Source organism: Channa argus, chromosome 11, assembly GCF_033026475.1.
Source record: "Channa argus isolate prfri chromosome 11, Channa argus male v1.0, whole genome shotgun sequence".
Lineage (NCBI taxonomy): Eukaryota > Metazoa > Chordata > Actinopteri > Anabantiformes > Channidae > Channa > Channa argus.
The window spans coordinates 254,494-278,315 of record NC_090207.1 but is presented as its reverse complement, the minus strand read 5'-3'; the positions used below and the strand labels follow the sequence as shown (position 1 = coordinate 278,315).

Here is a 23,822-nt window from a genome sequence, read left to right as displayed (position 1 = left end):
GTTTAATGTAGAAAAAGGCTTTAATATGCAGAATCTGTAAATGTTTTAGTTCAATTAAAGAACCAAGTTTCAGTGTTAAAGGTACAAAATAAAAATCCTTAATAGTTCACATTAAAGGACACATTAAAAGTCTCATGTGCATAAGAACATGTAAACTGTTTATTGTTGGTGTAATCATCTTAGCCTTGATTAGTGTTCATATGGACCTTACTGTTGCTTCTGCCTCAATCAGTTCAGTGGTTATACAGACAGACAATCATCATCTTCTTCTCTGACATATGCTCCCCAACTAAACATTATCCGCTCAGTTTCAGTAAAAAAAAAAAGGAACTGGCACAGAAACCCCACCACCAAATTACTGTTTACCAGTGTAATTGCAGCATCTGCACAGATTCAGTGTAGGACCATAAATTCTGCTTAACCTGTCAAATTCAGACTCAATAATTCTCTTCCAGTTGGTGCAGAAACATTTATTTTAGTGTCAAAGCTCCAGGTAAATCCTACTACTGTCCAGTGTGTGTAGGACCAATGATTCCAGTTGTCCACTGTTAATCGGCTTGACTGAAGCGTGCACCTGGTGGTGCATTCAGGTGCTTTTATCAACTTGTAAACAGCTCCAGACCACCTCAGCATCAACTGATGTTCACTTTTCTTTCTATCCCTCCCTCTCCCTTTCTAGTGGCGGCGGTATAGGATGTCCCAGGTGTCTCTCCACTTCAGAGACTGCAGCTGATTTCCTGAGAGCTCTGGGCTGCCGTAGGTCAAAGGGCAGAAGTTTTGGTAGGACAAGAAGATGGACAATGCCCCTGCAGTCACACACACGCACACAGTGCACCGTTGTGACGCTGTCCTGCACAAACAAAACAAAAAAAACAGAAACTCCAAACCACCTATTAACCCTAATTAATGCATTGGCACAGGTGTGTGTGTGTGTGTGTGTGTGTGTGTGTGTGTGTGTGTGTGTGTGTGTGTGTGTGTGTACCTGAGCAGGTGGTTGTGAGCGTGCTCCAGCAGGGCAGGGGTCAGCAGGTACAGGTAACACAGGGCAGGCAAGTAGTGATACAGGAAGAGAGTTTTCTCCATCAGAAGGAATGGAACAAAGTTCACCAACCAACCACCAATGCACACACAGCCCAGATACACGAACTGATGCCATACACCTACACACAGACACACACATTATTAAACACATGTGGGTCTACAGCCCATTGGGTCAGAAACTCCTTAAAGTGGTGACTCTCTCTACAAAGACACTTCATGTTAATAGAACATTTGTGTCAACATTTTTTTGACCACTAGCACAGATTCCAGCAGACTTCACACAACAGTGAAGATGTCCTTTTGTGAGGACACTCACCTGTCTGCCTTTACCTGAGCCAAACAGTGGCAGAGTTACCTGATTGACAGGTAATAGAGAGAGGATGAGAAGACCAGGCATACCTTCAGGTAAGTCTTTGAAGCCACGCCTCCTTCTCAGCAGGTACAAGGCTGCCAGCAGCTGATAGGCCAACAGGCACAGATGACCCAATCCCCACGACACTGGGTTACCAAGCAGGTGGATCTGAGCCTGGACAGCCAATCATAAGGACAGCTGTGTTTGTATTAATCACACTGAGACATTTCAAACACAGTGAGGAGACTGTGTGTGTGCACGCATTTTACATTGGTGGAGGAGTGGAGCCAGTATGCAATGTTGGTTTCCATGGTGATCCACTCTAATGGGGTGGAGCTGTATTTGTGCTCGGAATCTTCCCGTTTAACTGTCAGCATCTTCCACTGTCATTACATCATAAATAAAATTACTCGAGTGCCCCGGCATCAATATGACATAACTCTGATCCAAAACAGCATGTGCTGCAGTTCAAAAGAAAACAATTATAAATATCATTCTAAAATGCTGACACAAATACATGTTTTAAATAATATAAAATGCACAGTTGCAAAAGCGTGTGCAGGAGATATTATGCTAAGCTAAGGTAAATGTTCAAGAACCAAAACAATTGAATTCAATCAAATGAAAACTGCAAAAAAACTAAAAACAAAGAGAAACAAACAGTGAAACTGTGACATCTAGTGGCCAAATTCTGAAACTGAGATTAGAATAAAATTATAATTTTCTTCATTTACTTTTCCACCAGGGGACTGATAACTTCCTTTTCCTTCACTGTTATTATCAGATGTGGATATTTATTACTTCAGATTTTCTTTAAAAAAACATTTACTGCTGTGATGATTGACAGTAATCTGACAAGATCTTGCTGTCATGTGTTACCTAATAGGTAAAGCTGTGATTGGATTACATGATGAAGTGATGATGCCATCATTGTCTCACCTGAAGCTCTAAAAATTTGGCCCAGAAAGAAATTTTCCTGTCAACATCGATGTGAGTCGGAGAATGAAGCTCAGCTTCCCTCTCCTTCTGCTCCTCGCCTGCAAATGCAAACACAGACACAGGTCACAACAAAGATCAAATAAAAACCATTAACCTTGTAAGGCACTGTTGTTAACACAGTCTGAAAATGAGACACAGGGTCAGAGACCGTACTGGTTCCATATCGATGCTCCTCCACAGTCCATCCCAAACTGCTGCTGTGAGCTTTAAACAGTTTCTCTGCTACGACCTCAAGCTGACGGAAACCCCAGTCGGGGAGAGACACGCCGCTCAGCTGCATACACACACACACACACACACACACACACACACACACACACACACACACACACACACACACACACACACACACACACACACACACACACACACACACACACACACACACACACACACATTAGAAAGCACTTATAGAGTCATTCAAGATTCAAAGGGTTTATTGTCATATGCTCTTGTTGGTGATGTGGTCACTTCCTACCTTGAGGACAGCCGAGGTGTTGACATGGACGAACCGGGCCTCAGAGAGGATCGTCTTCCAAACCTCAGACTCAGAGTCCCTGTTAGACACTTCCTGAACACACAAACACAATACGTAAAACACACAGACTCACAGCTAGGTGATCACTAACAGTTCTTATTTGCTTCAGCTCACCACTCTCCACAGGTTCTGGGTTGGCATGGAGATGTTGAAGTCTATGTAAGCAGAGACTTCCTGAGCATGAGGACTCATGGGAGCGGCTACATCATGGCTAGAATGCACAAGTGTGAAGGTTACTTCATTTCTTCTTCTTTTTTTATCCTGCTCAGTGCACACAATTTTAAATATCCACATCCATGTCAACACAACCATCAAATAACCACAGCAGAAGACGTTTTTCCTTCAACCTGCCCCATGAACTGTTGTACACAGCAATTATTAGGTCTGTTCTCTGCACGTTCACAATGCCGTCTGATTTGCTTCAGCCACCAAATAAGACAATGGTAAATGGTCTGCACTTATATTCTACCTATTGGCACTCAAAGCGCTTTACATTGCTTCTCATTCACCCATTCGGACTCACACGCCAATGAGGGAGCTGCTATGCAGCTGGCCAACTCTCACCGGGAGCAACTAAGTTGAGGTTTAGTGCCTTGCTCAAAGATACTTTGACATGTGACCAGAGAAGCCGGTGATCGAACCAACAACTGATTGTTGAACAACTGCTCTACCTTCCTGTCTCCCCAGTACGATTGTGTATATATATTTAAAAGTTTTAATATTTAAGTTACCTACTTCGTTATCACATACTTCCACATGATCATCTTTCCCCACCTACATGCTTGTACACGTCGCCATATGTTATAATTTACCCGTTACCTGTTAAGGAAGCGTGAGGTCATCCCATGAACCAGCTGGATGACGTCACCATGACGGACAGGCCGAGGAGGACTGCTGACCACCAGTTCCTGCCTGACACAAAGAAAGGTGAGGCAGGTACTACATCTACCAGCACACCCATGGACTAACAGTTGACCTACCTGCTGGGGTCTTTGATGATCCACCAGTTGTTGACGTCTTTGAATGGGTAACAGGTAACCTGCTGCTGGTGAGAACTGCCCCTCCCATTTTCATACCTGGATAGAGGTAACGGGAAACAAAAAGGCATGACAATTACCTGAGAGGTTTTCTGATAGGCTGCTATGTCTGAATAAGCTGCAGCACCTGATTGGGTAATTGACTTTGTGCGAGTGGAGCCAGCAGGGGATTGGCTGAGAGGCAGAGCTCCTCAATGTCACTTGACTGCCGTAAGCGACTTCCAGAGGTTGGCCCTGAGTGATCCTGGAGAGACCACCCTAAGGAAAGAGACAATTAATCAACCAATTGACTCTAGTCCTTTAAGCAGTGAGGGGAGTAAACTAACTCCATTATACAGATTAAAGTACCACAACCTTTACTGGAAGTGTCTTTTACCACATGATAAGAACCCACAGGCATTTAAACACTTAAGAATCACCAGAACTGTCTAGAACCCACTGAAAGACCCAGATAACCTTTTACAAGGATAGACTAAACCTGTTAAAGAAACACTTTTCCTAAACAACCTCTAGAACCTCTTAAAGTACTGCAACAGCTTTCTCCTTTAGCACACCTCATAAAAAACTGCAACTTTTTAAATGACTTCTAAAACCACATAAATCAACAGCAAAGCGAAAACTACAACCTCTTAAAGAACAACTAGAGCAATCTAAAGAAGCACTAGAACCTCCAGAAGGATCACTAGAATAGCAAGTAAATGCAAGTAAATTACCTACTTGAAACGCCTCAGTAACCAAAGGTACGTTCTATAAAAAAAAAAAAAAAAACTAAACCCTAAACAAGAAAACACTGCTTGACAAATGGAATATCTATCAATTTTGGGCAACTGTGGTGTAGGAAAGTTGACTGGTTGTCCACCAATCTCACAGTTAGTGGATCCCCAGGTTTGATTCCCAGCTCCTTCGGTCACATGTCAAAGTGTCCTTAAGCAAGACACTGAACCCCAACTTAGTTGCTCCTGGTTAGTGTTGGCCAGGTGCATAGCAGCTCCACTATCAGTGCGTGATTGTGTGTGTGAGTGTGAGCGTGAATGGGTGAATGAGCGCTTTGAGTGGCAATAGGTAGAAAAGTGCTATATAAGTGCAGACCATTACCATTTATTTTACAGGTTGTTAAAGATCTAAAGCAAAAACTTAGAAAAGCCCAAATTAATTCTAGAACCAGTTAAAAGAACCTCTCCCAAAACCTTAAGCATACACAGAACCTGTTAACAGACCGCTTTAACAATCGAGGGACCTAAAAAAGCAAGTCCACAATTAACATTTTAATGGTCTACAAGAACCTACTACAGAACCCTCCTGAATGACAACTATAACCATCTAGGGTACCACTTTACATGCTTTTGTACATATATGTATAAATATCTTTTTCAGTGTGTTTGTACCTGCAGAGTAGCCTGGAATGCTGAGCTCATCAGCTGGTCATGTGGTCCGCTGTGGTTCAGGAGACTCAGGTGAACGTAGAACCAGAAAACATAGAGCAGAACAGGAACCACCACCAGGCATACAACTCTACACACACACTGAACACACACACTCAGCTGCACATGCACAGACACAAACCCATTAAGTCCATGGAACCAGGTGAATTTCCAGGTAAATGCAAGGAACAACAATAAATTAATGAACACTGTGAAAATGTGAACTTTTAGCGTCATTGTAAGCAGCCAACTCTAAAATCTCAGTGCATCTAATCAACAAAGACACACCTGATCATAACATTACCTGTACAGTATAAAAAGTTACAGAAACATGAATCTGGACTCACATGACTGACAGTTTGGTCTCCAATCAGGGTCCAGGTGTGCAGAGAGGCCAAGCCCAGAAGCAGCAAATAAGAGAACAAGCCCATGTACTTCACCCTGAAACCACACACACATTTTAGAACTTTAGGTGTTGTGTTGCAGAAAATTGAAGACAATAACTGTTCACAGATTGATCACAGTTCACTTTCTTACCCAACAGCTGCAGCGCAGGAGGCTCCAGACAAGAGCAGCCAACTGAACCTGAACCAGGAGCTGGGGTAGGGGGTGACAAGAGGCACCATGATACTGTTCTTCATCAAACACAACAAATACAACATTATCAAAGGTCTGGGTCAGAGATCTACCAGGTTGCTGAAGGCTGTTCTAACCTGCTTAAAGCGTTGTGGAAGCGCAGGTATGAAAAGAAGGCTAACAACACGAAGAAGATAAGAACAGATTCCAGTAACATGAACCGTGACTGAACAATCAGAGCGTTCTCTGGAAAATAACAGCACAAGAAAAACACACAATCATCAGACTGCACTCAATTTAGTTGTCCTACACTCCACTCTCAGAACACTCTCCTCAAATACAGCATAAAAGGCACTGATCCTTAATGCTCAACACTTCTCACCGAGCAGCAGCAGCAGTGCAGCTGCCAGAGCCGAAAGGTGAGAGAACTTCAGTTCCAGAGTCAACAGGTAAACCAGAGGAACACAGAGAGCTCCACAAAGGGCTGGTAGTAAGCGCAGACTCCACACACTCACACTGCTCGGATACTCTGTACAATCATAGATCGTGTCACATTTTGCCCACTGATTGTTTTCACCAATCTATTATTTACTGTTTTTCAGTATGTTCTGCAAATTTGTTTTACTCTGCATAGTGAAGATTAACTAAAACTGTCAATAATGAAACCGTGTGAAACAGTCAAACATACACAAATTTGTTTGACTGTGGCTGGACGGATTAAAAAAGATATAAACTGGTTTAAGTTGATTATTCCTACCTGCTCCAATTCGGTTCCACACAAAGTTCCCATCAAACCCTCCCAGGTATGCTGCAACACACACATACACACACACAGTCATTTACAGAGACAAATAAATCTACATAAGATGTGGTTGTATATTTGTAACTGACCTCCAAGGGCTAAGATCATGTGTCCAAGAGGCGGTCCGCTGTCATCAATGAAGAAAACTCTCTTCATGTATAGAGACACAAACTGACCATAATACACCTCATCAAACCTAAAAAGACACGCATCATCCAAATTAAGAAGTCCAAGTGTCCCTGAATGCATTAACAGACTTTTTAAAACTGTTAAGACTTTGGTGTGGATGGATGAATGAGTGGGTAGGTGCTGAGGTGTAAATAAACAAACTTACACTACAGCGTTGGGGTAGCTGAGGTGGCTCAGTCTGGTCCACATGGCCAACAATGAGACCAGGAGCAGAACCAGATCAACCTGAGCTGTCACCACTAGGGGAAGGTGCAGCATCACAGAGGATCGGACCCACCACTGCTCTGTATGTTTAACTGTATGAAAATATGAAATGTTTTTTCCAGAAACATAAACCAACACTTGTTTTTCTACTGCTTATTGTTCTAATTAATAGGTCCGTTGTAAAAACTCAGTAAATAATATGTTTTAGGCTCTTGTTTTAGAATTTTTCATTTAGCAGATTGTAAATAGTTAGCAAAACAAATGCAGCAAAGACAATAATAAAAAAAAAAACACAATTAACTCTGGACTGTAATAAGAAAACTAAATTAGAAACAAAGTAACGTTGTAATAAACAAAGTAACGTTTTAATAATCTATACGTAGGTGTAGAGCCCTAATAAATGTATTTAGTTACTTTCCACCACAGTACTATACATTATAATTTAAAACTGATTTTTTTTGACTGTTTGTCACTTTTAACTGAACGTCTTTAAGTTTTTTCAGGTCTCTGAATAAAAATACCAAATAAAGAGACGAACTTGAACATCGCCATTCCTGGTGGATCCGGTATAAACCTGCGGAACCGGGAGCTAGCGTTAGCAGCTAATGTTACCGTTAGCTTGTCGTTTCCACCCACTGGTACACCAACTTCAAGAATAGTGAAGCTCACCTGCTGAGTGTGGTGTCTCCGTTCACTTCAAACCGACCACCCCATCAGTAAAACGACCGTGCTCATCCGTTAGTGGGTCACTCTTCTCCCTTTCTCTGATTGTTTCCAGCAGCTGCTCGACGTTCCCAGTGATTGTTTAACTTTGTCTCCAGATTGATCAGGTCGGAGCTCTGCTGCTCAGCCTGTTACCATGGATACACTTGATCTGTCTCCGTTACTTCGTCCTCAGGACTGAACTAATATTATTTATAAAATGTATGAATGTCAGGTAATACATTTACTAAATAAATGTTATTTTTGACTGTTTAAAATGTATTTTTTGTTTTAAGTACTCTGAGCCTTTATGAAAGGATTTATTTAAAGTTCATTTGTACAACCCATTATACAGCTGTAATAACAGTTGTAAATTGAAAGTGGGTTATTTGGATCAAATAAAATATCAAATACTGTTGTGTAGTCATCATTAGTGATACCAATAAATTAAAGTTTAATACTAATACCAAAAACTTTATCAAAAATAATCACAGAGACATCCATGTAATCAATAGCTGCCTTATTGATCAGTTATATTATAGTTATATATAGTTTCACAGAATGTCAGTTCACTGATGGAATTATCTATGAGGTGAGTTCACACATGATGTTTATTGAACGATTGTAAGTATAGTTCTGAGGTAAGGTACAGGAAGCGGTCTCTTGACTGAAGGATTAGCTCATATATATGGAAGCCAAAATGGCCATGGTTGCAGTTATCTTTAGTTATGCCCATATCTTGTGATAGCAGGATAATTATCTTGTTACCTCAGGAAAATAAGTGTTTCCTTGTGATAATGAGATATCATCTCAAAATCCTAATGACTGTCTCCACTTCTGTAGATCACATCCGGAACATCCATCCAACAGACAGTTCATGTTCTGCACCCAATCCCTGTGTTCAATGCCAGTGGCCTACACACAATAATGTGTTGGAAAATGTGCTTTGCAGAGAGTGCAGTGAAGTTATATATGACCATTCACCATTAAATCATGTACAATTGATATCAGGTTGCTACAAAACAACCACGTGTCTCCACACACATTATTTTGTTTACTGCCTGTTATTCAAAACAGACACATTATCAAGGTTCATTAATCCCCTCACTCCAGACCCTTCTATTCAGCAATTTGTTTTATTCTGAAAATTCTTTATAAGAGAAGAATGATAAAACATTGGACTGTTGTAGGCTAATAATAAACATTACTAATTATCTAATAATGCAGAGTTATTTTTCAGCTGTCAGTTATTGCACCTTGGGGTAACTGCTGCCAATGACAATTTTTATTTTTTTATTTAATTTATCACTATGTTGGAAAAGGCTTTGGCACTGCTGATGAAGAATTGAACTGCACACAAATGGTCACATTTGTTCCTCTCTTGGAGGCACAAAAGTGGTGGCGTTAGGGAGTACTGTTTGTCTCAGTATTCTTATAACTTAACAGCTATATTACAACATTAACATAATAAATCAAATAGCGTATAATCACTAAGAAAACTTTTTTTTGACAAAGTTTGAAGAATAAAATGATAGATGTGATCTACGGAAGTGTAAGGAGATATTCATTTTGATTTTAATGAATTATCACATTATCACAAAAAAACAGCTTTGTTTTCCCCAACTTCAGAAAAATCCCATCACCATGAGATAATGGCATAAAAAAAGACTCTCCATCCATGGCTGTTCTCGACTTCTGTACACATTTACACCTGACTAGCAGTCAAACAGTCTAGCACTAGGCTAGCTTTACACCAACAAATGGGGTTGCTGAGGTGGTCTGTTTCAGTGAAAGGTTTAAGGTTTGTCCAGGTATTGAACATAACATATTAGCATGGTCAGGCACACAAGGAGCCATGATTGTCCCAAGGATAGAAAGAAGAATTATTTTTTTTGTGATGTGTTAGAATCAATCTAGCCCAGTGTGGTACCAGTTCAGTTCAGGTTGCACCACCTCATTCTACAGTATGATTATGTTAGCATCAGGCTAGCAAAAGTTAGCCTAGTTTTCTGTCTGATTTTGAGTCTGTCATCTTTGATTGGCTCGTGGGGCATTGCGTGGGCGAAGCCTGAGCGAAAGTTCCCATAGTGCCTCCTCTGCCAGGTGATCGCTGAAGTCATTAAAGAAAGATATGATGTCATCGTTTGGCTGCAGAAAGTAAGGGCTGCAGAGAGAGAAACAGAGATTCAGCTGATACGCTAGTGCATATTAATACCACTAAGTATCACTGTAACAATAGTACTGCAGGTAACTAACACTTGCTGGTAGCTCCTCAATGTGTCCAGGATGTTGAACTGCTGCCAGCGTTTGGAGAAGTTGACCTTTGAACCCTGTGATGTTATCAAGGTGTCAGGATTTCCCAGGTGGACAAAGGTCAAGTCCTGAAGAATCAAACCCCTGGACAGACAGATGAGTCAGAGAGAGATACAGCAGACCAACAGGTAGGGTATAAACACAATCATCCATAACATTATGACCAGCCACCCAGTATTGAGTAGGTCTCCTATCTGCTTCATAAACAGCTCTGACCCATTGAGCCATGGATTCCACTAGACCTCGTTGCTTACAAGAGTTTCCCAAAGTAAAATGGGAGGCAGAGCTTTTAGATATAACCCTCTCTGTTGGGGGACCCCCTGATGCACTCAGCTCCTCCCCTCTCACCTCTATCCTTGCATTTGCATTTTCACCATTGTATGCCACCATTACTTTGTCCCCTTTCTCCTTTGTTGTCTGTCTCCCTCTCTCTGTCCCTTTCTGCAGGTGTCCCAGGCTTTGGAGCTGTGTGTTTTACAGTGTGCAGCTACTGGTCCTACCAACCTGCCCAATGTTCTGTTGTTGCTTGTTGCTCTTTTCTTTTTCTCTCTACTTTCCACTCACCTCAACCAGTCAAAGTGGTCACAACGTTATGGCAGATTGGTATAGTGGGTGTAAAGTAGTGACCTACAGATAGGGTATACAGGGAGGTTCCACTTCGGCCAGTGCTGCTCTGTACGCTCTGAACGATGACGAGCTGTCAATCAGAGAGCTGAACTCCTCTAGAGCCTAAGAAAGATCAGAGGCACATGAATTATCATGAGCTGGGTAAAGGCCACTAAAAAAATATAATGATCCTCTCATACTTCAGCTGTGTTTCTCTGCCAGTCTAGGCGTCTTAAAGGGGCAGAGTCCAGAGCTGACAGGATAGACAGGTATGAGTTGAAGTTGTTCAGCTTCCGTAGATGCTGTAGGGACACAGACAGCAGTATGTTACTGACTGGTATATGGTCGGTGAAAAACTTCCACAAGAAGCTTCATCATCACCATCATCATCATCCCACATGAGCCCACAATCCTTGATTGTTGTCAAGCGCTATATAAATAAAGGTTAAATTATATTACATTACATGATGTCCACCTGTGTGTCTTTACCTTCATGATTTTGAGGAACTTCAGCAGCAGTTTCTCCCTGTCCTGAGGTTTGTCCTGAAGGATGATGACTGACCGAACCCTGAAGACACACACACACAAACACACACACACGCAATATAATGTCTTTAAGAACGATATTTTTTAACTGACAATGTCTTAACGTAACTAAAGTTCCGCTGAGAAAAGCAGTAAAATACAAAAAAATGTGTTATTACGCAGTCAGATGACCGGTCTGAATTAACAACTGTTTAATAATTGTTTGACAAATTAAAGTATATTAATAAATAAATCTCATCTAAATAAAGATTTGTGTTTATTTTAATCCTGCTGTTCGTAACTGACGCAGAGTGGTGTGTAGCAGCAGGTTTCGTTTACCAGAAAGAGACGTTATTGAAGTGTTGAGTGAATTCTGTCAGGTTAGGAGTCTTCTCCTCATTTTGCTCCTTAGACCAGAGCAACACCTCTGGGAGCTAGAAAGGCAAGAGACAGACAGTTGTCAGAGAGACAGAAAGGTGAGCTGTGGACAGCAAAGACAGACAAGTGAGATAGAAAGTCAAATTGGAGAATGACGTGTGTGATGCAGATAGCTGGGAAAGATGGCAGAGAGACAGGTGAGACAGATCAGTGAGACACAGACAGATGAGAAACAGGTGAGAGACAGACAGTTGGGACCTCAATTTTGTAGAAGAGCTCTGAGTCCAGCAGAGTCAGCTGTTCAGCTAAATCCTGACTCCTGAAGTCCAGCAGAGTTCCAGGTCTGAAGGTTACATGTGACAATAAGAAACAGACCAATGACAGCACAGCTCATTCATCATATAAGCTTAACGATCTTACCTGGCAGCCACGCCCCTGGCTGCAAGGGGTCGTAGCGACTGTGGAGAGCCAATCAGCTGCCACTTCTGCTCCATCTTAGACAGAATGTTGGAGCGCAGCAGGTGAGCTGGTCCCAGCTCTCCACCAATCAGGAGGCTGAATACCAAGTCCATCAGCCGAAGCAGCAAATCAGCGTCCAACTCTGTCACACTGCACACACATGGTATTCACTAGGGATGTCCCAGTAACATGTATTTTCAAACTGAGTACAAGTACTTACATCAGAGAACTTGCTGAAACCACGTATTGAAACAAGTTGTCCTTCTAGTAGGACTTACTGGACAGACACACATGAAGGCTAAAGCTGGGGACACACCTAAAGACTAAAGTTGGGGACACATCTAAAGACTAATGATGGAGACACATCTGAATACAAAAGTTGGGGACAGACCTGAAGACTAAAGCTGGGGACACACCTAATAACTAGCCAATACTTTGAACGAAAGATGAAATGGGAAAGACAACATGGATTATAAAGTCTAGGACAGGTGCAGGTGCGTTAGGTTCCTCCATCATGGTGTCGGACATAAATACTGTATACAAACTCAAATGTTCCTTTGACTCAACTGTCAGGGCATCATTAATGTCCTGATGTGTTTTTGTCTCAGTTTTGACTCCGATTTGATCCTGATGGGTGGCAGGTTAGTGTGAATAACGATAAGGATGAAAATGTATTAACAGGTGCCAGGAATGGTAAATGGTAAATGGTCTGCACTTATATAGCGCTTTTCTACCTATTGGCACTCAAAGCGCTTCACACTGCTTCTTATTCACCCATTCGCACTCATAATCACACGCACACTGATACACCGATGGGGGAGCTGCTATGCAGCTGGCCAACACTCACCGGGAGCAACTGAGTTGGGGTTCAGTGTCTTGCTCAATGACACTTCGACATGTGACTGGAGGAGCCAGGGATTGAACCAACAACTGTGAGATTGGTGGACAACCGCTCTACCTTCCTGTGCCACAGTCACCCCAGGAATGTGATGGGAAGATGGAAGGAGTACTTTGAAGAGTTGATGAATGAGGAAAATTAAAGGGAACGAAGAGTAGAAGAGGTGACTGGTGTGAAGCAGGAAGTAGCAAAGATTAGTAAGAGTGAAGTGAGGAGGATGTTGAAGAGAATGAAGAGTGGAAACGCAGTTGGTCCTGATGACAAACCTGTGAAGGTATGGAAGTGTCTAGGATAGGTGGCACCAGAGTCTCTGACTAGTTTGTTAAACAAGATCTTGGAGAGTGAGAGGATGCCCAAGGAATGGATGAGAAGTGTACTGGTGCCCATTTTTAAGAACAAGGGGATGTGCAGAGCTGTGGCAACTACAGAGGAATAAAGCTGATGAGCCAAATGATGAAGTTGTGAGAAAGAGTAGTGGAAGCTCGGCTAAGGGCAGAGGTGAACATTTGTGACCAGCAATATGGTTTCAAGGCTAGAAAGAGTTCAACAGATGCAGTATTTGCTTTGAAGATGGTGATGGAGAAGTACAGAGAAAGTCATAGGGAGTTGCATTGTGTCTTTGTAGATTTAGAGAAAGCGTATGACAGGGTGCCGAGAGAGGAGCTGTGGTATTGTATGTTGAAGTCTGGAAAGAGAGAAGTATGTTAGAGTGGTGCAGGACATGTATGAGAGCTTTAAGACCGTGGTGAGGTGTGCTGTAGGTGTGACAGAGTAGCTCAAGGTGGAGGTGGGTTTGCATCAAGGATCGGCTCGGAGCCCCTTCTTGTTTGCTCTGGTGATGAACAGGCTGACAGATGAGGTTAGACAGGAATCTCCGTGGACTGTGATGTTTGCAGATGACATTGTGATTTGTAGTGAGAGCAGAGAGCAGGTGGAGAAAAATCGAGAGAGATGGAGGTCTGCTCTGGAAAGCAGAGGAATGAAGCTTAGCCGCAATAAGACAGAATACATGTGTGTGAATGAGAAGGACCCAGACCTGACCCGGACCTGACCCAGTTCAGAGGAGAGACTGTGAACATATCGGTAGAAGGATGCTAATGTAATGAGGGCATTTAGTTAGTTGGTGTGAGAAAAGGGGATGCAGAGGCCTGGGTTAGATGGAGGCACATGATTCGCTGTGGCAACCCTTGAAAGGTAACAGCCCAAAGGAAAAAAAGGACAAAGACTTGTACGACATCTGTCAGTTTTGACTTGGCATGGCATCATGAGGGCTTTGATGTTTTGTCTCAGACCTCTATTTGAGTTTGGTCTCAGTCTCTCTGGTATTTGGGTTCAGGTCACAAAGTTAGAGGTGTCTAGACCAGATTGTTTACTGAATCAGTTCATGTTACTGAAACAAAGCTCAGGTGTGTCTTTGTGTGCTTGTCTCACCACAGCTCGTCCACCACTCTGACCAGCAGCTGGAAGGTGTTTTTGGCAGCCTTCAGACTTCGAGGTTTGCAGGCTTCACTTAGATGTCTGTACGTGTTGATGGTTAAAGATTTACAACAAACTCAAGTCTGGAAAGACAGGCGTTATGCGTTTTTAAAGTCACTAAACTTTTTTATAAAGTTAATATTAAAAATATCTGGACAGAAGCGCCCTAAAAGGTAAATGGTTACAACTCATGCCATGTAACTACAGTGTCCTGCGTTTGACCTTTTGTTGCTTTTCATATTTCCTCGTCTTGTGTCTTTCCGGTTTACTCTACACTTAGCTATCAAAAACAGTATAACTGCATCTATGACCACTTGTTACCAGAACAAGTGCTGGAACATGAAGGATCAGATTGTCCTCCTATAAAGACATTTTCTGAATGGTTTCTGCCTGATTGCAGTCTCACTCTTTTCTGACTGAGGCCCACTGGTGGAGTTACAGATACCTCAAAGATCCCAGTACGACCAGTCCAGATGGTTTATTTAAGTACACAGACTTTTACTAACAGAGAGGATATCTGTGCTGTAGTTTGCAGATGATGTCACTTGGGCTCATGAAGCTCCTGTAGGTCGAGAGGAAGGCTTCACGAAACAGGGCCTGTTCTACACACACACACACACACACACACACACACACACACACACACACACACACACACACACACACACACAAACACACACACACACACACACACACACACACACACACATACTGCTTTGATCTTTGAGAATTTCAGTCCTAGTAATTGTTGTATTCCACTGCAGAGAACCAGGGAGCTGTTAAAACCACAGCTCACACAGTGCCTTTTTTACACATATCTGCACATATAGACACATTTCCCAGCCATATGTTTCTGTCCTTCATGTAAATGTGAAAATATTGTGTACAATTAAACTCACCATTGACCAGTAGTTCAGTCTTTGCTGGGATCAAAAACAGTAATTGGCTGTTGCTTTTGTCTGTCAGGAGGAGGAAATGGGGTCAACACTTACCGGAGCTGCAGTCAGCCTCTGTTGTGTAGACCAGCAAGATTTCAGGAGAGGCTGCTTTCACATCTGGACCCTCCTCATCCTGATATAGTAAGAGGTCAAAGGTCAGGAAACTGCTTAAAGTACTAATATTTAGTAGAGAGGTCAGAGGTTAGAGGACAGGGTTGTACCTCAGCCTTCATGGTGATTCTGTTGAGGACTTCTTGTTGGTTGGTCAATAACACCTCCTCCTGCTCCTCCCTGCCCTTCCTGTCGTGCTCCTCCTCCTGTTGGAGACTCTGGAAACTGCAGAACAGAGCACCATCACTCATTGTTCGTGTGTAGATGTTGGTATTTTTGCTGAAATTGTGTATTCCTCACCTCTCTCTCCTCTGGTTCCTGTCTTCAGCTGAATCCTGATGAAGACAAAAACAACCACATGTAACTTTGTCCTCTTCTTTGTAAGGTCTTAACTCTACTTTCTAAAGTGCCTTAAGGTAATGTTGTTTTCAAACAGTTTTTTTTAACATGAGAAGGAGTTCACTTTACTTAAATGATCTCAACTTTAGGAGATGGCCGAACAGGAGATTGACATCATGGAATTTATTTTATTTTGTATCCTTTTGGCTTATCCCTTAAGTTCAGGGTCACCACAATGGACCCTTTCCAACCCTGCCCAATTTCTACCAGGCTTGGACTGGCACTGCATAGCTAAAGAAGGGAATGGGCTGTTAGGGGTTCAGTGTCTTGCCCGGAGAAACTTCGACAACTTCGACCCTGGGATCAGGGATCGAGCGACTGATCCTCTGGTCCATGGACGACTGCCTTACTAACTGAGCTACAGCCGCCCCTAGATTTACATCATGGATACGCAGCTGGAAATGTCATGTCAATATAGACCAAAGTCCACCAGCTTGTTAAATCTATGCTGTGAAGAATAAAGGCAAAACAGGGTTAAATTGAACTGTGTGGATTAAGCGTGCAGGTGAAAGAGTCTGAAAACAGAGGGTGTCCACCTGAAGGCTCAGTGTTGGAATTACAGTTGATAGAAATGTTCATGGCACATAAAGGACTGAGGAGTCCACAGACTCGTTTAACTGGTCAGATTGGTTCAACTGGTCCAACTGGCTACACAGAGTGGACTGGGGTGATAACAGGAGAGTGACACACTATAAAATATCTTGTGTCTTTACCTGCTGTTTCTTCTTCAGTGGAAGGGCTGGAGCAGGAGACAGCTTAGGTGAGGGGGAGGAGTCTATGTCAGGTGGAGATTCTGAATCCAGGTGAGTAAGTGTGAGATGGTCAGCAGCCTCCAACTCTCGCTGTCCGTTGTTGTGGCGCTGGCTGAAGGTCGGGGCTTTCTGGTAGAACATGGCTGCAGATTGAGCGCTGTAGGATGAACAGAATTGGAGGTACTGGTGGACTGCAGACAGAGACAGACAGATAGATGGAGACAGGTTTAGTGCGTTGTGCTTCACAGGCATGTGAAATGTTGTGACTGTTTTGTTTCTGTAAATTCCTTGATACACAGACACTTGTATCTCATCTGAAAATCTGCATCAGGTATACTGGTCTGGAGTCGATGACACCATGAACAGTGAGTCTCAGGTCAGTTGGACCTGATATACACTTTCAAATGGAATTCAAAAACCTTGTGTAGCAGGTTTTACTCACTGTGTCGCTTCTTCTCAGGGAGTGGAGGAGGACTCTTGCTAGGGGACAGGGGAGAGGACAGTTGGTTGTTGGGAAGCGTGACATCATCAATATGGGCGGGGTTATCTTCGTGAGGGGCAGAATTAAACTCGAAATTGGATGATGCCTGAGAGTTGGTTGTTCCTGAGGTTCAGAGAGAACAGAAAGTCATTAGACTGCAGACAGACAAAGGGAGACAGAGTCAGGAGTTTTCTAACCTGTGCTGCTGCGATGTCTCTTCTCCGGCAGGGCGGGGGGAAGAGAAGAAGGGGAAGGAAGAAGAGGGAGGGTCTCAGAGGAAGAGAGGTCTGTGTGGAGGAAGTCATAATCTGGATCGTCCTCTGTAGGAAAGAGAAGTTCACAGAGTCAGAGTCGGGTTCCACAGACTAGTTACATCTGGAAAAGTAGTCATTTAAATGGGTAGACTGGTTCAACTGGTCTAAATGGGTCGGTTAAACGATCCAGACAAGTCAATGTATGCAATGAGCCTGCTCTTAGACAATTTCTCAAATTAAGACGGACTCAGCGACAGATAACATTGTAGTTTTATACTGAGATCTACCAACACAGTAAAAGAATCTCTGTCAGCTCCATCACATTTTGTCTGTTTCCCTTTTTATTATATATATTAAAGGGTTTGTACCTTCTGGAGAGCCACACCAAGTTATGGAGTTGATTCTGATGTCTAGCTCAGCTAACGTTAGCAATTTGCTAACTGTTGGTTTTGCTGGTTAAAGTGTAAAACAGTAGCTCACATCAAAGGTCATGTGTGTGCATGCTGTGTGTAAAACAAAGATCCTTCATGGGGCAAGATGCATCACTTCATTAATCATTTACCGTGTACTGTGTTTATCAAATGCCAAGAAATATTTACATCAAACAAGCAATTTTTTGGAAACTGTTTAAAAGTCTGTGCGCGTTGCTAAAGTGCAAATGTGTATTTAAGCAAGAACTGGTCTTCTGTTGCTACATACATTCAGTTGCCTCTTCATTAGGAAAATGTGTACAGCCTAATCCAAACCAGTACACCAGCTCTAGTTTTTAAGTAGAAACTGTGAGAAAGTAAATGGTTCCTTTATTTTAAATAGTGTGGGCAAAACATTAGGATCCCTTCATAAGAAATTGCATTTTACTACAACACCAGCACAGACTCAGAAAATCGTTTGGGAAGCCGAACTCTAATAGAAACTGGCCTTGGTTCTAGACCTCCAAAGAGTTGGTACAACTCTTGAACCAGTTTTCCTGGCTTAGAGCTGGGTCAAGATCAGGCAGCAGTTCTGAACTGGCCCTCAAATGGCTTGAAGAAAAATGATCAACAGAAGACATACAGAGCCACCTGTGTTAGAGCATCAATAGTTACTTTAAGCTGCGCCTGAAGAAAAGTTCTCTTGGAGTTTAATCTGATCTAAATCATCTTCCCTGTTTATGTGGAGTCAACAGGTGTCTTCTTCTGTATCAAGATTTGTCACAAAAACATATTGGTCCAAACAGGATGTTGCGATAACCTGTATTATTAAGTGTTAGAACCAGAATCTCAGCTGTGTCTCCTAGCAGCAACTGAACTAGTGAGCACATCTCTCTCTTCTACATGTTGGTGGAGATAGGGGACACATCCTCAGTTTGGATGATGGGAAACTCCTCTGAATTCTGGTGCTAAATATCTGAGAACTTTTAGAGAGTTAGGACAGCTTCTAGTCCTAGTCAGTTAACCTGTGAACTGGTCATTTAATGTCTCAGCACTGTGACAGTAAGTGGTCATTTGTCCACACTGAGTTTTTGTCCAGCAGGAGGCAGCAGTTTGACACCTCTCTGCAAAAAGGAAGTGATGTCATCCCTCTCCACCTGGCTGTAAATATTTGTGTTACCGCAGTGTGTGCTGTCAGCAGCAGAGTCTGCAGAAGAAGAAGAACATCTCTTCAGGCAGTCGTCATCCTCCTGTAAGACACAGAAACATGTCCATCAGTGTCCCTGTAAGGACCAGCTCTAATAAAGTCCTGGTTATATACTGACAGGGTTCAGACCCCACCTTCAGCTGCTGACCGTACATGAACCTGGTCCATAGTGTAAGACAGGAAACTTCAGGGACAGAATATGCAGTACTAAATCAAACATATTGATAAACTTATTGATTAATGGGATGATCAGGGAAAAGTCACCTTCAACCCCCTGACCCTTTTACACTAACACCCTTATAACCCTAACCCCACAGACCATGCTGCTTTTCAAATTAAAAGCACTGTTACCATGACAACGTGTATGTTCTAATGATACCTGTTGCACCTGTTGGTCATCTTCAGGCTCACGTCTCATTGGTGCTACTATAGCAACCCTGCAGGGGGTCGGGCCAGATGATGATTGACGCTTTTTAGGAGGCAGTGCTGGGGGACTGAGAGACAGAGACAGAGACATGAGTGAACTGTAAGTACAGAACTTGAGTAAAGTTACTTCCTGTACTGTAAAACATGTTGACGCAGCTCCACTGAAGCAGACAATAGTGGATCCTGGCTCAGCAGGATGGGGGACCAGAACCTCTCTGAGACCACCTCAGCTAAAATCTAATGATCTCATAACATGTCCCCTTCATCTGTTTCTGTCACTGAGCATCATTCTGCTTCCACAGCTCCTTGTAACCCCTGATCACCTAACTGTCCTGACATTCACTCCGAATCCCTCATTAGCTTCCTACACACTGTATCTATCTCTATGCTTCAGGACCTCCTCCCTCTGGGTCACCCTACTGCAGGTTGTTGAACTCTACAGTCATAGTTTTACTGAGCAGGTGGAAACAGAGTTAGGTTGTGAGCATGACACAAAGTTACGTAATCTGCTGGGTTTTTAACTCAATTAAATCATTAATTTCCAGGAAACAGGAGCCCAAGTTCAGCTGAAACTGTTTGTTCACATCTTTCTCTCTCTCTCACTTCTTCTTTTCCTACTTCCTGCTGTCGTTCAGTGAACACACAGACAGGAAGTGGGGGCGGGGTGGGGGCATGTAGCGTCTTTACTTTTTCTACTTCCTGTTTTAAGCTCTGATCTATTTCTGCTCTAGGCATCCAGCTGACTGACAGTCACCATAGTATAATAACTGCAATCAATCAATAAGTTATTGATACTATTGATTTTTTAAAATGAAAGCTTAGAATCTACAGCACTTTCCTGTTGGAAACAATTTCTTTGAAGTCCAAACCTAAGGGGGTCTATTCCAGCTATCATAGGGTGAGAGGTGGGGTCCACCCTGAACAGGTCTATTTCAGAGCCAACAGAGAGAGACACACACAGACTGACACCTACAGACAATTTAGAGTCACTAATTAACCTAACATGCATGTCTTTGGACTGTGGGAGGAAACCGGAGTACCTGAAGAAAACCCATGCAAGTACAGGGAGAACATGCAAACTCTACAAAGAAAGGATGCAGACATCAGCCCGAAGTCCAAGCAATGACAGAATAACTGCATGTGTCTCTGTCTCTCTCTGAGGGACCACAGTGAAATCAGTTCTCACATTCTTTCTCTGATGACTCAGTTTTAAGCAAATTCTTTGGAAATCACCAGATTCAGACTGAAAGCTGGTTTCTCTGCAGACAAGAATGAATAAAAAAAAAAAAAAAAAGGTGCCATCTGAGTTTAGTTTCACATCCAGTGTTTTACCCGCAGTATAAACTAGATGCAGAATGTATTAGTATTTACAGTATGAGTAGGATCTGAGTACTGAGTGCACATGTGAGGCTGTCGCCTGTTTATATTTAACTGATCGTTCCTGTGAATTTTCACAGTAACAAAATCTCATCAGTAAAAAACTGTAAAGTGTACTTCAACCAGTTCCAGTCTCGTTGAAGCAAACAGTTTAATGTGGGGACATTTGAATTCACACCTTTTCCTGGACTCACCTCAGAACCTGTGGGGGGGTCACCTGGAGCAGGGGGAGGGGCATAGGAGGCTTAGGAGGGGCTGAAACCATTTCCCTTTCCTCTGCAGGAACTATATGACTCCTGCATGATGACATCCTCTCTGATGTCTCCTGGTTGTCAATCCCCAGTGTTTGTCCCTCAGTAGGCTGCGACTGTATGGGAGACAGGGGGACAGAACCTTCTTGTCTTTCTACAGCCAATCGAACCAAGTCCTGATGGAAACATAGGAGACAGGTGTTTACACATGAGAGGAAAGGACAAAACAGAAAACAGGACACAAGGCAAAAAAACAGGACAAAAGGAAAAGGTCAAAACAGAATGACACAAAAAAGACCTAGCCAGACAGGACAATATGATGGAACAGAAAGATCACTAAATGACATTATAAGAAAAAGGCAGGACCATGTCGATTGGACAATAAGTGGCTATAAGTGCAAAAAGGACACATCACAAGCAGCAACCAGCAAATTGAAGAAGGCAATAAGACATAAAGAAAAGGACATGACAAAAGGGAAAAGTAGGGACATACTATTGTTTGACAGGATATATAAAGACAATAAAAAGATAATAAAAACAGGGGACAAGAGTGGACAGAGGCAAAGAGACAAGACAGAAGAAAATGTGACGGGACAGAGCATAATATAAGGACAGGCCGCTAAAAGAATAAGGGGCATCTTTGCTGTCATAAGAGGACTCACCTGGACCCTAAGAACTAAGGCAACATAAGAGGACATTATGGGACAAGACAGGACAAAGCATGTCAAGACAGGACAACAAGATCTAGAGGACAAAATATCAACAGGACAATTAGTAAAATTTTAGCACACACAATCTATGAGGACATGCTAGGACAGTAAGTAAAGAACAGGACAATGTGGGACTGACGCCATGGACAAGTTAGCCGTTTGTCCACACCTTGACCCCATCCAGTACGGCCCTGATCACTGTGGTAACGCTAGCTGTGGATTCCTTGTTGTCTTGGGCAACGCCCTGCAGCATCACCTGGTCAGCCCAGCGAATCAGCTGGGCCACAGACTGGTAGAGACGAGTGAGACAGGCAGACACAGTCCTACTGTAGAGAGGACAGAGACAGTCATGGCATGTATTTCACCAAGGTTAAAGGTCACAATTTAAAATTGGATACCTGTTGTGCAGGTGTGGCTCCAGCTGAACCAGAGTCTGGACAGCCTCCAGGATTCCACTGGACGCCCCTCCCAGCAGACGCCCCACTACAGACTGGTCCTGTACCAGTTTGTCCACTCCAGGTCTATCCACTCCTAATCTGTCCACCAGAGCTTTAAAGTATTGCAGAGAGGATACAACAGCCCGTTGCTGGTCTGCCAAGGGACACAAGGACTGCAGGCAAGTCCACAAACACACAAAGGACATTTTTGACATCAACATTTTCAGCCACTTGAGGAAATTTTTCACACCTTAAGGACATTTCTGACACTGTGAATATATTTCTGACATGTTTAGGACATTTTAGACACTGTGAGGTCATTTACAAATTATGAGGACATTGACTGTGTATGAGTACCTTGTTCTGGACTGTGGCTTTATCCAGGTTCAGATCAGGTGGCTTGTGTCTGTGGGATGGGGTGGGTTTGATTCTGTCAGAGCATCTGATCCTCTGCGGGTGGAGCTTATCCTTCAGTCTCATGGTGAGAGACACAAACTGGGAGGCTGAAGAGGAGACAGTCGTCATCTTTATCAGTCAAAGTTTGTCAGCAGCAACAAAGGAAGCGGCTAACAGTTAGCTTGTGAAACAGGTGGAAGAGGACAGCAGTCTTACCTGTTTTACTCTCAGCCCGGGAGGACATGTCTGCAGCAGGACAGACAGAGAGACAGTTGAATCCTTTCTGTCTCTCTGTCTGTGTTGATGTCTCTCCCTCTTTTTAGACCTTTCTATTTTCTCTCTTCGGCTCTACGCCCTGCAGCTCTGTCTCTCTTCCTTCCTCTTTCTTAGTGAAACTCTGACCCCACACATGAGACGATGCTGCTGTCAGCATATACATAGATCCTCAGCCAGTGTGTGTCACTGCAGCGCCACACACTGGCTGAGGGCTGACAGCACAGCTGAGAGTTAAATTTTAGACAGAAGAAGAGTTTTTTGTTTTCTTAAAAGCACAAGTTGAAAATCAGGACCTCCCTTCATTCAGGTGTAGGTTTACATTTGTCTCATTTGTTTACATATTATAAATATATATTGGTTTCCTACCACCAAGCCCCACCCATATCCATGCAACATGCCAGAACTGTGATGGAATTCTTCCTGCCTACCAATACCCAATGCATTCATCCTAGCAGCATTAATTAAAGTCTAAATTAATTTCTATCATACATGTTTTTTGAAACTCAGTTGAGCATCCCCCCAACATAACAACCAACTCTGCACAGACACTGCTTTAATAGACTTGACAAAGTTAAACTGATGCTTTGAGATCAGCAAAATAATTTTGGAGACAGTTTACCAATTCCTTAACATTGGTACAGTACCTCACAACCTGTCCATACCCAGGTCAAACCTCCTGCTTCAAGAAGCCTCATGTATCAAGGCCACAAGAATGATGGTCATTTTGTAGTTTTTAGCATAGTGGCTCTCAAAAAAACAGATCTGTGTCAACTCCAAAAGTTTAAACATGACACCAATGAAGTGTAGGATATTTTTGGCTGAAAACTGTTGAAACTTGCCTATAAAATATTTAATGGTGAAAACATTTCTGTTTGGTTTTC

General features: G+C 42.8%; 2 protein-coding genes across 11 annotated transcripts; both read right to left on the bottom strand.

Annotated features, from left to right (window-relative positions):
• Nucleotides 1-137: 137 nt before the first annotated feature.
• On the bottom strand, nucleotides 138-7,988 carry pomt1 (protein-O-mannosyltransferase 1). 9 transcript variants are annotated; one of them, XM_067520616.1, is made up of 21 exons: nucleotides 7,829-7,984; nucleotides 7,698-7,733; nucleotides 7,101-7,251; nucleotides 6,856-6,962; nucleotides 6,722-6,772; nucleotides 6,347-6,493; nucleotides 6,078-6,210; nucleotides 5,926-5,985; nucleotides 5,736-5,829; nucleotides 5,353-5,508; nucleotides 4,095-4,225; nucleotides 3,911-4,006; nucleotides 3,750-3,842; nucleotides 3,045-3,141; nucleotides 2,871-2,963; nucleotides 2,546-2,666; nucleotides 2,333-2,430; nucleotides 1,663-1,776; nucleotides 1,441-1,567; nucleotides 983-1,160; nucleotides 138-850 (listed from the first exon to the last, which is right to left on the bottom strand). In XM_067520616.1, the coding sequence occupies exons 3-21, from the start codon at nucleotides 7,211-7,213 to the stop codon at nucleotides 676-678; spliced, it is 2,184 nt and encodes a 727-aa protein (XP_067376717.1). In that variant the 5' UTR covers nucleotides 7,214-7,251; nucleotides 7,698-7,733; nucleotides 7,829-7,984; the 3' UTR covers nucleotides 138-675. The 9 variants fall into 9 exon arrangements, with proteins under 9 accessions (XP_067376717.1, XP_067376716.1, XP_067376719.1 ...); XM_067520615.1 differs by lacking the exon at nucleotides 7,698-7,733 and having other exon boundaries at nucleotides 7,829-7,988; XM_067520618.1 differs by lacking the exon at nucleotides 7,698-7,733 and having other exon boundaries at nucleotides 138-806; nucleotides 7,829-7,988.
• Nucleotides 7,989-8,167: 179 nt separating this feature from the next.
• Nucleotides 8,168-23,479, bottom strand: LOC137135883 (rap guanine nucleotide exchange factor 1-like). 2 transcript variants are annotated; one of them, XM_067520610.1, is made up of 23 exons: nucleotides 22,882-23,479; nucleotides 22,627-22,772; nucleotides 22,231-22,442; nucleotides 22,002-22,158; nucleotides 21,066-21,298; nucleotides 19,457-19,562; nucleotides 19,042-19,111; nucleotides 17,395-17,517; nucleotides 17,159-17,320; nucleotides 16,678-16,907; nucleotides 15,866-15,900; nucleotides 15,676-15,790; nucleotides 15,509-15,587; nucleotides 15,034-15,118; nucleotides 14,472-14,564; nucleotides 12,104-12,292; nucleotides 11,942-12,026; nucleotides 11,645-11,739; nucleotides 11,270-11,348; nucleotides 10,981-11,082; nucleotides 10,806-10,903; nucleotides 10,118-10,258; nucleotides 8,168-10,025 (listed from the first exon to the last, which is right to left on the bottom strand). In XM_067520610.1, exons 1-23 carry the CDS (start codon nucleotides 22,907-22,909, stop codon nucleotides 9,890-9,892), a joined length of 2,799 nt encoding a protein of 932 aa, XP_067376711.1. In that variant the 5' UTR covers nucleotides 22,910-23,479; the 3' UTR covers nucleotides 8,168-9,889. The 2 variants fall into 2 exon arrangements, with proteins under 2 accessions (XP_067376711.1, XP_067376710.1); XM_067520609.1 differs by having other exon boundaries at nucleotides 19,448-19,562; nucleotides 22,882-23,446.
• Nucleotides 23,480-23,822: the final 343 nt, after the last annotated feature.

Coding starts and splice junctions, on each gene's coding strand:
- LOC137135883 (XM_067520609.1), bottom strand. CDS start 22,909: ATGTCCTCCCGGGCTGAGAGTAAAACAG. Junction 22,773..22,881: donor CCGGGCTGAGAGTAAAACAG/GTAAGACTGCTG, acceptor TCTCCTCTTCAG/CCTCCCAGTTTGTGTCTCTC. Junction 19,112..19,447: donor ATGACCAACAGGTGCAACAG/GTATCATTAGAA, acceptor TGTGTCTTACAG/GAGGATGACGACTGCCTGAA.
- pomt1 (XM_067520615.1), bottom strand. CDS start 7,213: ATGCTGCACCTTCCCCTAGTGGTGACAGCTCAGGTTGATCTGGTTCTG. Junction 5,509..5,735: donor GAGACCAAACTGTCAGTCAT/GTGAGTCCAGAT, acceptor GTGCATGTGCAG/CTGAGTGTGTGTGTTCAGTG. Junction 3,142..3,749: donor ACCTCACGCTTCCTTAACAG/GTAACGGGTAAA, acceptor TGTGCATTCTAG/CCATGATGTAGCCGCTCCCA.